The sequence below is a fragment of the Anomalospiza imberbis genome, chromosome 12, assembly GCF_031753505.1.
Source record: "Anomalospiza imberbis isolate Cuckoo-Finch-1a 21T00152 chromosome 12, ASM3175350v1, whole genome shotgun sequence".
In the NCBI taxonomy this organism is placed as follows: Eukaryota; Metazoa; Chordata; class Aves; order Passeriformes; family Viduidae; genus Anomalospiza; species Anomalospiza imberbis.
In genome coordinates this window covers 5,815,317-5,830,125 of record NC_089692.1, presented here as the reverse complement: position 1 = coordinate 5,830,125, position 14,809 = coordinate 5,815,317, and the positions used below count along the sequence as shown (strand labels likewise).

General features: G+C 48.8%; 1 protein-coding gene and 1 long non-coding RNA gene across 5 annotated transcripts in view; one reads left to right on the top strand and one right to left on the bottom strand.

The window, feature by feature from the left end:
* The window catches only part of TSHZ3 (teashirt zinc finger homeobox 3), a 65,211-nt gene extending 53,900 nt beyond the window's left edge, over positions 1 to 11,311 (bottom strand). The window contains exons 1-2 of one of the 4 annotated variants that reach the window (XM_068202555.1): positions 11,176 to 11,311; positions 9,327 to 9,598 (exon numbers count right to left, since the gene is read on the bottom strand). In XM_068202555.1, coding sequence (XP_068058656.1) covers positions 9,327 to 9,366 — 40 coding nt within the window. In that variant the 5' untranslated portion in view covers positions 9,367 to 9,598; positions 11,176 to 11,311. Of the gene's footprint in view, positions 1 to 9,326; positions 9,599 to 10,404; positions 10,676 to 11,175 lie in introns of those variants that run through there. The other 3 variants (XM_068202556.1, XM_068202554.1, XM_068202553.1) reach the window with 3 other exon arrangements.
* Positions 11,312 to 11,316: 5 nt separating this feature from the next.
* Positions 11,317 to 14,809, top strand: part of LOC137481094 (uncharacterized) — a 24,830-nt gene continuing 21,337 nt past the window's right edge. The window contains exon 1 of the long non-coding RNA XR_011003318.1: positions 11,317 to 11,455. This is a non-coding gene — a long non-coding RNA (uncharacterized lncRNA). The remainder of the gene's footprint in view (positions 11,456 to 14,809) is intronic.

Genomic DNA, 14,809 nt, shown 5'->3' with positions numbered 1-14,809 from the left:
AGGTTGAGGTTTCTATTTTTATTTATTATTGGGGGGGGGAAAATGGCATGCAGGCTTGACACAAAAGCAAGATAAAAATTAGCATGTTTGAAGTAATCGTCCCACAGCTTGACATCTGCATAGTAAATTTTAAAGGAAAAAAATGTGTCAGGCAGGCATGAGCTGTTCCCTCCCTCCCCCCCTCTTTCATTAGCTCACTGGCAGGGTGGCACTTCTGAACCTCATTACTGCAGGAGGATTTATGAAGCTGAACCCAATGGCAAAGAAAAGGCATCTGTCAATAATTGTAGGGAGCTGCACTCACAGCTTTGAAATCTCATTAAGTATGCAGTTATCAGGCATAAAGATCAAAAACATTACTCAACTCCGACAGAATCTTATGGAGGAACATTAATTAGCAACAGGCCTACAGTACAAAAAAAAAAAAAAAAAAACCAGACTTCCTCTCACACCTGCCCAACCCACAAACCAAAAGAAACACTCCTCCTCCCTCCAGAAAAAAATAATTCCCAGCATCTGAGACTGATCAAGTACATGAAACAAGAGAGACGAAAAAAAAATCCAGTTGAGACAGTCTTGGCGGTGAAGAGAGAAAAGGAAGAAGCTGTCAAAGTTGAGAAGGATGTCAGCACTGGCCCTGATTACAAGGGCCTATACAGTTCCCAGGCCTTTTATCATCCCTGCCATCAAAAACAGACTCTGTGTCACAGATGGATGACTGATGGCTGCCAGTCTGGAGCAGCCTGGCCAAGCCTCCTGGAGGCCCCTGCTGCGATCTGGCCCTCCAGCAACAGGCTTGACCTAGCAGGGAAAGGGCTGCCGGCAGCGAGCCCAGTCCCAGAGACACTCAGAAACAGCACCCTGTTCTGTTCTTCCCCAGAACAATCCAGCGAGAGCTTGGTCAGGGTTTGTTTGTTCAGCTTACAGAAGTTAAATGTAATACTGCTGCTTGCCACGCAAAGCTGTGCATTATTTGAAAATAACACCAGCAAAAAAAAAAAAAAATTAAAAAAAAATTTAAATAAAACCTTTACTTTGTCCACGCTAAATGTATTTTTCTAATCCTGTTTCTAGTTTGCATTTTCACCACAATTTGCATGCTCAATTGCTTAGAAAATACATGAGAGAGAAATATAAATTTGGGGGGAAACATACAAATTCATAGGCAAAGCTGGACCATAAAACCAAGTGACCTTTGCAGCATTAAGTATTGTGTGCAACTAATTAAGAACTATGGCCATATTAACATTTTTTGTTACAGAATCAAGGATATCAGCTACACAGCTTAGCCCATTGCACATATTTTTTTCATTTCCTCCCTATCAAAAACTGTGTTTGCAAACAATAACTCAAAGCTACTTGTTAAAAAAAAAAAAAAAAGAAAAAAAAAGAAAAAAGCAGGAGGAGGGAAATCACCTTCTGTAGTCTTTTTCCCACTTGGGACCATGCCTGAAAAACTCCCTCTCTAGTTACATGCTACCTTTCATACCTTTTATATTTCCCATAATTTTGCGCTACAAAGAAGCTTTCCACTGTACAGTTCCATTCCTGTGTTATTTCCTGTGTCCTGAGTTTTGATATAATGTACATATTTGCCTCTCCTTTCATGAAATATACAGTGATATTTATGTCTCACTTGTAGCCACACTGAAGATTGGCTTCTTAATGAACTACATCTTTAATACCACACAGAGTCAGGGATAGTCGCACGCACATACAAGACAACCTGCCTGTCAAAATCTTTTCAATATCTGAAATTAATTCATTTACTAAAGTAATGTACTTTTAAAAAAAATCTTAGCTCTGACAAAATATGGAAGCAGAGGTTCCGCTCTAAACAAGATTTTTTAAAGAATTTTACAAAAAATGTTACAATAAGGTGTTTATATTTTTCCGTATGCTTACCATATTACTTTTATTATGTGTAGCATCAAAGTGATTATAGCAATTACATCTAACAGAATTAATTATAGAACATCCCATCATTTCTAAATACATAATGCATTAGAGGTAAGCCAAAGAAAGAAAACATCTTGACTGTGGTTACTATTGTTGGAGTATTTTTTTTCTTTAAGCATGAAGGTGAAACCAAAGTAGGAAGAAACATAGAGAAACGGTGGGGTAACAGTGAAATGTTAACTAAAAAAAAACTGAATATCAAGGCAGGTACGTTTTTTACTAGCGATAGTAACCTGTGCAAAGCTGCGCTAGCACAAATATCCATGTAAAATCCATTAGAGTTTTTAATCAAAAAATATGGAAACTAGCCAATTCACCTAACCAATGTGTTAGTACATAAAGACAAGAGTGTATGAGTGAAAGAGTTACAAGCCTTTACGTATGCAAAATAAATTCACTCAAAGCTTCATTAATATTAATTTAAATTCAGAACCCATTTACATTAAATTGTTCATTAAAAATTGCCTATTTTATGCAACATGCATTCCGCAAAGAACACATAAGAAACTGAAACAGAGGGCTCAATTTAATGATGGAAATATCAAAAGTAAATGAATTTGGATCATTCCAAACGAATTATAAAGCAGCCCTCTGCTCTGTGCCAGTGTGCGAAGTTTGGCGGGAGTTTGGCGGAAGGGCAGGGAAACCTCCTGGCTTCCTCCTCGCCAAGGCTTGGCCGCCGCCCTTCCCACCTCCCCACCACCACACAGCCTTGCTAAAAAGAGAATTATTTATGGACAGGACCTAAAACCCAGCCCCGTTACAATGGTCGCTAGTTGTGAGCACACTGGGCCGCCCCAAAACTTGTATTAACTGCCAGCGCTGCCGGGCGGAGCTGCCCAACAGCCGCGCCCGGGCGGGAGGGGATGGGAGCTGGAGGTGAGGCGGGCTGGCCATGGAGGCTCCTCACTGGCAAACTCCCACACCAACAAGCACAGTCAACTTACGTGATTCCCAACAGCTGCTCTGAATGAAGAAAAGAGAGTCATAATTAATAACATGTGTCCTGACAGAGTTAATTAATAATTTATAATTAAGTCTAAAATACAAACTTAGATTATTCTTGAAGAGTTGTCCCTTTACAGCCCGAAGAGGCCAGGTAATGGCATTGGCAAAGAGCTTTCAGATATTTTATGATCCTCTGGTAACTCTTTCCCTACTCTCCCTCCACCCCCAGGGGAAAAAAAACCCTTTGAACATTTTCTGAGAAATATCTTAAAGTTGATGCCTGCAATGAGAAGTGTTTAAATTCTGCAGATTGGCTCTCTGCTGAGATGACCAAAATATCTTTCAGGCGCAAAATCAGTAGGATGAATCTCACAGTCTCTGAAATTAAGCCCTACTTATTTCAACTCTTTCAGTTCTTTTTATGAAAATGGTAACAAACAATTTCAAGCTCTGACAATGTTCTATTCTGCATTATTGTACTTAAGAAAACTACAATACAATCTCTCGTGGACTATGCTTTAAATCCTTTGAGCCAATTTTCATGCTTTATTTTTTTGTTATGTTGAAATCAAGAAAAATCAATTGCACAAATTTTTTTCAATCCTCCTGCTTTGGGTTATGACACATACACACACAAAAAAGCAACGCATCCATTGTTTAGTAGGATTTTTAAAATTAATTTAATGTCTAACTGCAAATGCTGGAAACTAGAATTAATCTGTCTGGATAAAAAAAGGCTTACAGACATTTAAATGCATGTATCGGGACACTTTATCAACCTAACATAAAATTGTCATCTTATCTTATTATATGACTATTTTATGCATGTGTCAAAGAATTTGAAAATGAATGCCTGTCTATTCACTCTAATTACAACTGCATATTATCTGTCTGGATGTACCAGTCCATATCATTGTTACCAAATACAATATATTGTGTTCACCTTTCATTTTTAACTTAAGGCTGATAAACCACAATTTGGGCGTAATGAAATTTAAAAAAAATTACCAAACATACAAAGAAGGAAAAAAAAATCAGACTAAAACACCTGAGGTAGATTGTTTAGTAAATGATGTCGAAGTATTTCACAGATAAGATAACACGCGACTGCTCAGCAACTATGTTATTTTTGGTGTTGTATCATAACCATACATACACATACACTCCTACTTGACAATGCAACACTTCAGGCATCTTAATACCTGATCCACACGCAGCACCTTGAAAACAGGGCTGTGTTAAAATCTGACAATCTGTATTTGGATTCTCTAGGAAGCAGTCACGACATTGGATTAAAATATGGATTACTACACCGTAAAGCCAGCAGTGCCAAGGTTTGCTCAGAAAGATAACACGTAGGTTACTTTACGTCCTGGCAGATGATTTCTTTTCATTCACTCTGTACCACCATATGTTTCTGCATAAGCGTGCACGTAGCACGCTTAAAAATGTACCCCACACTTCACCCTGAAGGTGATCTTTTCTATACAGTTTCCACTAATCCTGGAAGCAGGGCTGACAAAAAGGACCCACTCTAATCCTGCTAACTCACCCTAGCTTCACTGCATTTCCCATAACCCTGCAGCAGTCACAATTCATTCTAATCACTTTACAAAACAATCTTTAGTAAAAAGAGGAAAAATGCAGACTTGTAAGCCAATTTAAGAAATAACTGCTGATACATCAGTTATTGACTATTTCACTCCTGCTCATGATAGTGCTCAAGGCAAAACCGAGAACAAAATGACAACATCAACCGCACGCAATAAACTGTGGCCCAGGAGAGCACTGAAGCCCTAATTGACAGCTGTCAAGCTAATGGGAGAAATGGCAGCTGATTCTGGAAAATTCTGTTTTCCAGGCAGATATTCAGGGGAATCTATCAAGCCTTTTTATATTTATGCCCCTTTTTCTTTTTTTTTTTTCCTTTTTCTTTTTGCATTGTTCCTTCACACTTTGCCGGGAAAAGAAAAAAAAAAAAAAGCAGAGGACAGCCATAACTAATCATTTTGTCAGCTTGCTGCTAGGAAGAATCTCTGCCCAACAGAGAAATATGTGGCAGGTTTGGAGGCAAATAACATACCAAGGGCTGACACTGCAAGTACCTTTATAGGTAGCCTACTTTATCGCTACATTTACTTTTGGGGTATGTATGTAGTTGCAAGCAATTGCCATAAATTAAAGCGAGCGTTCCAGTTGCCGGAGTCAGAGCTGCCTGGAAATCTGGCGGCACAACCTGTGTGCCATCTTGCATCTGTTTGCTGTGCTGCACCCCCAGCCCCACGCTGGAGGGACCGAGGGCTGGCACGAGCACTCAAGTCCCTGGAAAGTGGAAGTGCTCCGCACCTCCGAAGCATCAATTCTGTGTATTTCAGTGCTCACACTGACCAGGTGCAGCTTTTGGATGTAAGCACAGAAGTTGGGGAGAGCCTAAAGCATACAGAAATCTCTAGGATTTAAAACATACTATGCAAAAAAAAAAAAAAAAAAAAGAAAAAAAGAAAAAAAACCATAGGCCCAGGTTTGTTTGTTTGTTTTTTTTCCCAGAGCCTTGAAAACTCTCTGGCTCTTACTGTTTTATTAAATATGTAAATAAATAAATAAGTAAACTAAATGTGATTCCAGCAAACCACTAGCTCCCAATCCCTCCTCACAAGGTGTGCACACAAAATACGTATTAAGTAATTTCTGTCAGTAGGAAGTACATTTTCTTGATCTTTTAAATAGGTTCCTAAAAAAGCTGCAAGTGAAAGCTATAATTTAAGGATAGATAATTACTATTTGCATGAACAAGACTGGCCTCTATTAATACAATATCTTAGCTTCCCTAGACAGTAGCCTCTAACTGGTAAATACCTTCTTCCTCCTGACTTACATGACAGAAGTCTTTGGAGCAGCAATTCTGACTATCTTCTTGCTTTAACAGGTGAGGAATAAAATTGCAATCCCTGGCTCTCCTTCCCAAATTTACCTATGATATTCAGCTGTGTCTCAAGGCAAACAAAGTGAAATTATCATTTTTACCTATTCTTGATTCTCAGAGACAGCTTTAGTCTTCCACAGTGTGGTGTTAACACTTGGGCTAGACATAAAGAATTTGTGCACCTGTCTGTTATGTCTGCGAGCTCTGTGCTGCTGAGAGTTCTTTGTTGTTGTTATTCTACTCCAGACCATTAAAAGGGTCCTAATTCCTATGACATGATTATCCAGGTACCAAAGCCCATTTGTCACCTGCAGCAGAAAATTGAGTTAATGCACAACTAAAGGCAACCAGGACTGTGTAATATCAACTTGATTACATCAAACTAGCTGCAAACCTAATTCTGCTGGATGACACTGCGTGGAGCTTGTCATCTCCAATCATTAAAGCTGTCAGGAATCCATCAGGTTTACAGCTAATTAGGTGAACACTAATGAAGCTGGCAAAACAACTTTTCTTTTTTTATGGCTGAGCGGACCTTTCAGTTTGGAGAAAAAAAATTCTCGAGTATTCTCAAGGTTGCTGGGGACTGGATTTCCTGAGTTACCAATCAGCAGACATCTTTAATTCTCCCCCCACCACCACCTTTTTTCTCTCTCAGTACCAAGCAATCAATTTGTCATCACTCTCAGTATGCCACAAAAGCAGTCATGAACCTTATAACTCGCAGCTCTTAAGCCAAAAAGGGGGGGAAAAAAAAGTAAGTTTCTTCTGTCTTAAAATAAAACACCTCATACAGCTCACTTATTTATCTTCATGCACTTATCAACAGCATGAATGTTCTTGTTTTTTCACTCTTGTCAAATAAGTAGCCCTTCAGTCATTCTACATCCCCCATATCCATTAGGCAGAGGCATTTTGATAAAGTAAAGCCAAAGCTAGTGTATGGGAAAGAATGAAAGCACTCACTCTGCCAACTTCTGATTGACCATTAAGCTATTGATGAATGTGCCTGTCAGGAGAGAGACAATTAAATCAAATATGAAACAAAGTCGTTTTGACGGGTCATTTTGATAGAGCAAAACCATTCTTCCATCTCCTATTAGTCCTGCAGTCAAGTTTTTGTAATGAATATTTCTTAACTAACCTGTTATTTCTTAGCTGTTTTTTAAGGTGTTAAAAAAAAGCCTTTGCTTTTACTGCTATTAGAAAAAGTAACATTTCCAATGTGACCAATAAAAGCAGCATCTCAGTGGGAAGCAATTATACACAATACTAAATGTTTAATGTGGCTATCAAAAAGCTAAAAGTTTAAAGAGATTACACTTCTGCTAAATATGAAAGATCGCGTATCATGGGTGATTCACTTGAGAAAGGAGGGAGAGACAGAGAGTGGTGGAGGGAAGGAAGGATACCTCAGAATGTGTGTTTAGTGCAGAAACATTTTCTTCCAGTCTGTGGAGAGAGAGTCCTGTTTACAGCAGAGACAAAAATGGAAAAGCACATGGAAAATCTCGATTTTGCAGAACTAAACTCACATTACAAAACGGAATTTCTCAAGTATCAGGAAAAGTTCACCTCTGTCATATTTCTAGAAAATTGTTATTTGATGGCACGGGCCAGAAAAGCAAAATATTATCATGAAGTATTTGGCTACGATATTGTTTGCTAGATGCTATCACTACCATACTGAGAAACTTTCCAAACTTTCTAGCTGTTTGTATGCGGGGTAAGACTGCTGGGAAGTCTATTTCCCTATTTCAAAAGTACTGGCCGAACGCATGTGGATGTCCAAGAGGAGAAGAAAGGAAACATGCACGTTGTTATTTACAATTTGTGTTCCTCCCCGAGCCCCTTGCTGTTTACTAAACCCAAACCATCCCACTCGGAGAAGTTGTCGGGCAGTGTGGGAGCACTGCCACGCTGCTGAACGCCTGGGTTCCAACAAGCCCCTAGCCCAGGCTGCAGGACTACCTGCTCCGAGCTGTCCCAAGCCCAAGCACAGCCGCGCTGCCAGGGATGCTGCCGGCGCCTCCGGAGAACTTCCCAGCGGCCTCTCGGGGCTGCTCCAGCCCGGCCCCCAGCGCTGTCCCCCAGCAGAGCCGGTGCTGTGCCTGCCCCGGGCCAGCCCGGCGCTGGCAGCCCTGGCCCGGCGGTGGCAGCGCTCGCCAGGAGCCCCTCAAGTTGCGCTAACAGAGTTGACAGGCCGCGTGTGACGTCACCGAGTCTGGCGTTACCATGGCAAGTGATTTATTGATGTTTATCGGGAATGAATAGATCAAAGGCTGCCAGATGACAGGCGATCAATCAGACATCAAATCAAGGATGGCAACAGGCCAAGGAAACCTTTTCCAGCCCACATATCCCCAACTCAGGATTACTGTAAAATTATGTGGGGCTTTTCTTCTACTGTTTTCTTTTCAATTTGCCTTTTCAAAAAAATACTGCTTAAGTTTAACAGGAGTTGACATTTCTGGCAAAAGGAAAACAAGCCAAACAAACAAAAAACCTCACCAGCACAAAGCCTCGAAAAGTAATTCTAAAAAGGAAAAAAATAAAACCAGTGGAAATTGTAAAGGCACTATTAGAAACATTCACCAGTCACTTGACAATACACAGACCCTTTTTCTTTTTCTGTTTTTTTTTTTTTTCCTCCTTTGCTTTACTTTGCAGCTTCTCTTCTGGACTCATAAATAAGAAATCAATAGGATTAACAGAAGATGCTACCAAAGAAAGTGACCAACTAGGACGGTCTGTCTGTCCGGCAGAGACATCTCCAGTGCAGTACAAGGGCAGAAGAGAAAAAGGTAAAAGTTGGGCAAAGGAACCAGTTCTGGGCTTGGATCTTCAACTAACACTGCAGAGCCTCCAAATCACTTTGTCCCTGCCACTTCATTCACAGCGTGCCATATTTTTGTATATATCCTCTCTCTTTTTTTATAGGAAAGAAAAATTAAATAAAAATAATATTTTCCCTGGCTTTCACGTGTGAGGGAAGGGGATGTAGAAGAATGAAGACTACGAGGGAAACGAGCAAAGTAGGTGCAAAAGTACGGGAAGGAAATCACCAAAATTCGCCTTCTGCTTCCCCCAGCCCTGGAGTGACACCGACCATACGAGCCCGAGCAGTGTGTGCCCGCACACACCCGCCTGCCCCTCGCACAGGGGCAGAACCGAGCCGGGCGATGGCAGAGTTCGGAATAAATCAAAGTGGGCACCAAAAGTGGGGAACGGGCTTTCATGTGCCCCCCACCCCAAAGAAAAAAATAAATTAACCCCCCGCCAAAGCCCCCAGCCCCGGCGCTGTGCCTCCAGCCCGGGAGTTGCTCGGCAGAGCCCTCGGCAGCGGCGGGCAGCGGGGCAGGAGCTGGGCGCGGAGCGGCGGCGGAGCCCGCCGGGAGCCGGTTATGAAAGAGACCGAGGGAAGCGAGAGGAGAAGCCAGCGGCCGCGGAGGGAAGGGAAGGGAAGGCAGGGAAGGAAGGGAAGCGGCTCTCGTACCTGCTGCGCGCCGGGGCGCTTGCTGCTTCCTCCTCGGCATGCTGGGCTCCTGCGGGCGCCGGCGGGGGGGGGCAGCCGGGGCGCGGGGGTGGGAAGAGTTGCCTCAGCCCCAGAGATCCGGTGAGCTGCTCCAGCCTCGGCGCGAGGGCTGGGTCGGGGATATATTTTTTGTTGCTGTGCATACACGATGCCGAGTAGGAGGAGGAGGCGGCGGCGGCGGAGGAGGAGGAGGCGGCACAGAGGAGAGGACAGCCCTGCTGCTGCTGCTGCTGCTGGCAGAAGAGGGGGGAAGTTTGACAAATCGCCCCGGAGGAAGGAGGAGGGGAAGCCCCCCGAAGAGGTGTGCGGGCGGGAGGGCTGGGGAGAGCCCGCAGTCCCCCCCACCCCGCCCTGCGCCCCCGGTGCCTGGCCGGGCTGGGAGATCACGGCATAAAGACAGGGGATCTCTTGGCCGGAGCCGGCGGAGCCTCAGCCTGCGCTCTCCACTCCCGGCTCGGCGCTGGAGCGGCGGCAGCGGCGGCGGCGGCGGCGGCGGCAACAGGCGAAGCTTGAAGGGAAACGAGATGATCGCGGTGTCACTCAAACTGGTCCGCCGAGGGGGAGCGGGGCACCGCCGCCGCCCGCCCCGGGCCGCGCCTTCACTCAGCGCGCATCGCCCGCCGGACCGGGCGCGGGGGCGGGCAGGGGTCTGCCCCGCCGGCCGGGGCGACCCCCTCGCCGCGCCCCCTCCGCCACCCAACTTCGCCCGCCGCCGGCGCCGGTCTCCCGAGCCGCCCGCGGCGGTGGCGGCGGAGGGCTGGCCGGGCAGGGACAGGCAGGGCAGCCCGCCGGGCTCCGCGCCGCTCGCCCCGCTCCCCGCCGCAGCCCTTCCCTTTCCGCCCCCGCGCGCACCCGTTCCCCGCCGGAGCCCCCCGCAGCCATCGCCTCCCGCCACGCCGGGGCACGGGACCCCCCCCTCTCCCCGCCGCCCCCGCCCCCCCGGCGAGGAGGGCCCGGCCGCCCCGCGCGGTGACAGCGGCGGCAGCGGCCCCGGCTCCCCGCCGCGCCCCGCAGCGCTGCCCGCCCCGGCCGCACTCACCGGCGCGCCGCCCGACCGCCGGCACATCCAGCCCGCCGGCTCCCACCTGGCTGGCGCCGCGGCCGCCGCGCTCCGCTCCGCGCCTGCGGGCGGGCGGTGTCGGGGCCGCCCCGGCCGGCGGCCGCTATCGGCGGCGCCCCCGCCAGCGGAGCCGCTGCTCCCGCCCCGCGGGGCCAGAGCGGCGGGGAGCGGGCAGCGCCCGCGCCCCACGCAGCCGGCTCTTCGGGAAGGAGCACTTTTGCCTCCTTTTCCCTGTTTTGGCGGCTGATTTTTTTTCTCTCTCTCTCTTTCTCAGTTTTGGGTTTTTTTTTTTTTTTTTTTTTTCAATTTTTTTTTTCTCGGTCCAAGTTCACTGCCGAGCCGCCGCGCTCAGTTCGGCGAGCGCCGGCGGATCGATGTGCTGCGGGTTTGATTGCGCATCCCTGGGCGGCGGGGCCGCGCGGCGCGGGGAGGGCCGGGGCGGCGGGGGGCGCGCGGGGCCCGGGCCGCTCCCGCCCCCGCTCCGCCCGCACCGGCCCCGCGCCGGGACCCCCGCGAGCAGGGAAGGGAGACACGGGAACAACAGCCAAAAAAAAAAAAAAAAAAAAAAGAAAAAAAAAAAGAAAAAAAAGGAAAGTAAGGAAAAAAAAAAAAGAAACAGTAGCTTTTTTTTTTTTTTAAGTTGACGGGGAGGAATTAAAAAAAAAAAAAGGCTGAGCTCACTTTTACGGTAAGATCAAAAAAAATTTCCACTCGCCCCCATTCTTCGAGATTTGGGATAATTCCAAATACCTGACTAAGTGCAGATGTTGTTGCGTCTTCACATCCTATAAAGCCGCCGTGCCGCTCTCGGGCTCTCGCTTCCCTTTCAAGTTGCAGGAAATTCAAACACTTTACATGACGGTGGAGAAGGTTTGGATTTTTTTTTTTTTTTTTTGGATTATTATTGTTATGAGTTGATTTTTTTTAAGCTGATCTTTAGGATGAAAAAAAAAAATCGCAGTCGCCTAAAGTCCCCGGGAAATTGCTACTGTTGGGGGAAAACGAAACATTTCTTGAAAACAAGAAAATGGTGAGTTGTCAATTGCCGCTTCTGCTGCCAAACTCGCTCAGTTCCATCTCATTGATACCCGCTGGTTGCTCCTCACAGTTACAGTATCTGCTCACAGAAGGAGCGATCAGATCTGCTTAAGAGACGACACCGAGACGTTCCCCCCCTCCCCAAAAAGCCCTGTGTGTGTGAGTGTGCGAGCGTGGGTGAGCCGTGCGGCAGGACGGGGCCGGGCGGCGGGCAGCCCCGGCGGGGCGGGCGGGCGGGCTCGCCGCCGCGGCGGTGCGTGCCGCTAGATCCGCCCTAACATCTGTCCGTCTCACCATTGGCGCATCCATCAGTGTCACCCTGGCTGCACATTGCAACGACAACACATCAGACACTACACAGACCGGGATTCGGTACAAATAACCAACATACTAAACAACTTAACCGGGGAGGAGGGGACCAGCCGCAGCATAAGTATTTACAAACGTTAGACAGCCTCGGGAAGCAGGGCTCGGCTGCGGTTAATAGCTCGTTCATTCTCTCTCCCTCCTCCCCCTTTAAGTAGGAAATAGAAAACCTAAATAATTCACGCCCCCCACCCCCCCGAAGGATGCTGCCGGCCGGGGGCAGGGGCAGGGACAGGGGCAGGGACAGGGACCGGGGCGCTCCCCGCGCTCAGCCCGGCTGCGCTCCCGGCTCCGCGGGGCGATGGCTGCGGCAGGACCGCATCCAGCGCGGGGCCGGCGAGAGGCGAGCCCCGGGCTGAGGTGCTGCTTGGCCGAGCCGGCCCGCGCTGCGCAACATGCAGGATTCCTCCGAGCTCTGGAGCGAGAGAGACTGAAACAAACTTTGGGATGCTCGGCCGGGAGCTTCGGCAGCCGAGAGACCCCGGAGCCCTGGCCGCCTCTGTTCCTGCTCGCCGCACGGAGTGCGGGGAAGGTCACTCTGCCACCAGGCGCTGGTAGAGCGCCCTGAAAACTACAGCAAAATTAAAATGACACGGCGCGTGTAGTCACTGCAGTCCTGTAAAGGAAAGGCTGTTCTGAAATGTGCGAGAGCTCTCTCCAAAGCCAGGGACGATCCCGATCCTCCTCAGCTTCTGGCTGCGGGGCATCGCGAGGAGCGAGCTGCAGCGACCAATCCCGAATTTTGGGGCGGTTGCAACTTGCAAGAACTTTGTTCCTTCCACTTCCCTGTCTCTAAATCTGCTCATCTTTCGCTGCCTTTGTGTCACCCTTAGCCAGCCCGAGGCATAGATGTGAGCCCCTGCCCGCTGCCGGGCTTGGCCCGGGTGCCCGGCGGGGTGCGAGCCCCTCGGCCCGGCGCGGCTCCGCGGGTGCGCAGCCTTCTCCCGCGGGTGCGCTTGGCTGCACGCGTGCGTGGATTTGTGCGTGTGGTGGCATTTGTGTTTGAACAGGTTCCCAGACAGAGCTCTGCCTCCCGCAGCACAGCCTACGTGGAGGATGCTGGCAGGTGGCACCTCAGCAGCTGAACGGTGTCACCAGCACAAACAAACACGCAAGATTGTCCCCGGCCTCTGCGTGGGGAGCTTCGTGTAACCAGCAGCGCTTACCTGGCTCTGCAAAGGGCGGCCCACACGCGCCGGCAGCGGAGGGTGATGGGCTCTCTCCAGTGCGCCGAGCTGGGACTGGGAGGGAACGAAATAAGTGAAACTTTCCGTAAACAGTCACTGGAGGAGCTTTCTCAGTTCACTTAGGAATAATAATTCTCCTGTGTGTGAGAGAGAGGAAGGCAGCAGATATTCGTGCACACAGACATGTGCATTGCACTTACACATTCACAACTCTGCCAAAACGCTCAGGAAGTTGTGGAATAATTTGGTTGTTAACTATGCACATTTTTTAAGGAAGAAAATAAAATCTATTGAGCTTTCTATCAGACAATTTATAGAGGGAAGTGCAGATGCCTTCATGTGCGTCGGCTTCTTTGGGGGTCACAGTCCATTCCAGAGAGCCAGAACGCGTAATTTTATGAAGTGTAGCATTTCCCAACACAGCGCATCAAATCGATGGCTGTACAGACTCCATCCACATAGACTCGGCACACAAGGCTCAGCCCTAAGCTCCGTTTTCCTGGTAGTTTTAAAACAAGACACCAATTATTTATAAGTCACATAATTAGATAACCATCACTCCTGAACTTTCCATCAGCTAAGAATGTTTTATCTTTCCCAGCCAGGCACTGCTTACTGCCCTTCTTTGGTGTATATTTTCACTGCTCATACCATTCCTCTCCACCAAAACTCCACCAATTGCCCGAGACACCTCTTTCGTTCCCCGGCCCGAGTGGAGACAGCGGCTGAGCCGATTAAAGACACCTGAAATTAACTGCTGGTTATGGGAACGGCCAGGGAGGATCAGTGAGGAAGTTTAGTAAACTTGGAACAGCTGCCTCTTAGAAGCCAGCGTGTTTTAGCCCGGCTTTAACCTTGTTCTTTCCCGAGCAGCGTGTTGATGTTTCGCCACTTGCTCACTGCAAACAAGGCAGGGAGCGGCGTGCGCCGAGGTGCCCGTGTGGCTGCTCTCACTCGTTGTTCGCACCGGCTCACTGCTCTCCGGGGGTCAGTCCCGGGGACCGAACGGCCCCGGCCCCGGCCTCTCTCCTGTCTCCCAGCTCCGGCCCAGCTCTGCCGGCGCCTCCCCTTCGAGCGGGGCACAGGAGCGGACGGGGACCTGCAGGTCCTCGCCAGCCGAGTGCCCCCGGACCCGCGGGAAGGGCCGGGCACCGGCGAGCCGGGGCCTTTGGAGCCGCCGGCTGCAGGGCAGCGCTGCCCGCGGCCCGGGAGCGGCTGTCGGGGGCGGCGGCACGCCGAGGCCGGTGGGCGAGCCCCGGCGGCCAATGCGGGGCTGGGGGTGTTTCACCGGGCCCGAGCAGCCCCCGCCGGCACGGGTGGCCCGCGGGAGCCCCACGGAGGCACCGGCCGGCCCCGGGCGCGGAGGACGCGGCGGCCCGCGGCCGGTACCGCCCGGCACCGCTGCCCGCGCTGCCCTCTGTGCCAGGGCACAGCCTTCCCTCCTGCCCCGCGCCTCGCGGCATCCATCGAAATGCGGGAAGTACTTCGGTTTCTCCCGGCGAAGAACAAAGAAGCAGCAGCTTTCATTAAGGCTGGACCAGATGAATACTGATCTGACAAGTTTGTTTAAAAACCCCACTGCCCACGCCCGAAAACGATACTGCGCTTCTGTAAAATACAAAGTGTTGTCAATAACCATTATAGCAGCGATAATGATCTGAGAAGAGAACAAAGACATTTTGTAATATCTACATAACTTTATTAGAGCAAAATTATTTTAAAATGCCTGTGAATTCCCAAACCTCCTGAATACAAATGAATAAAAGTTTTTCTTCGGGCTAAAATCTTTGCTT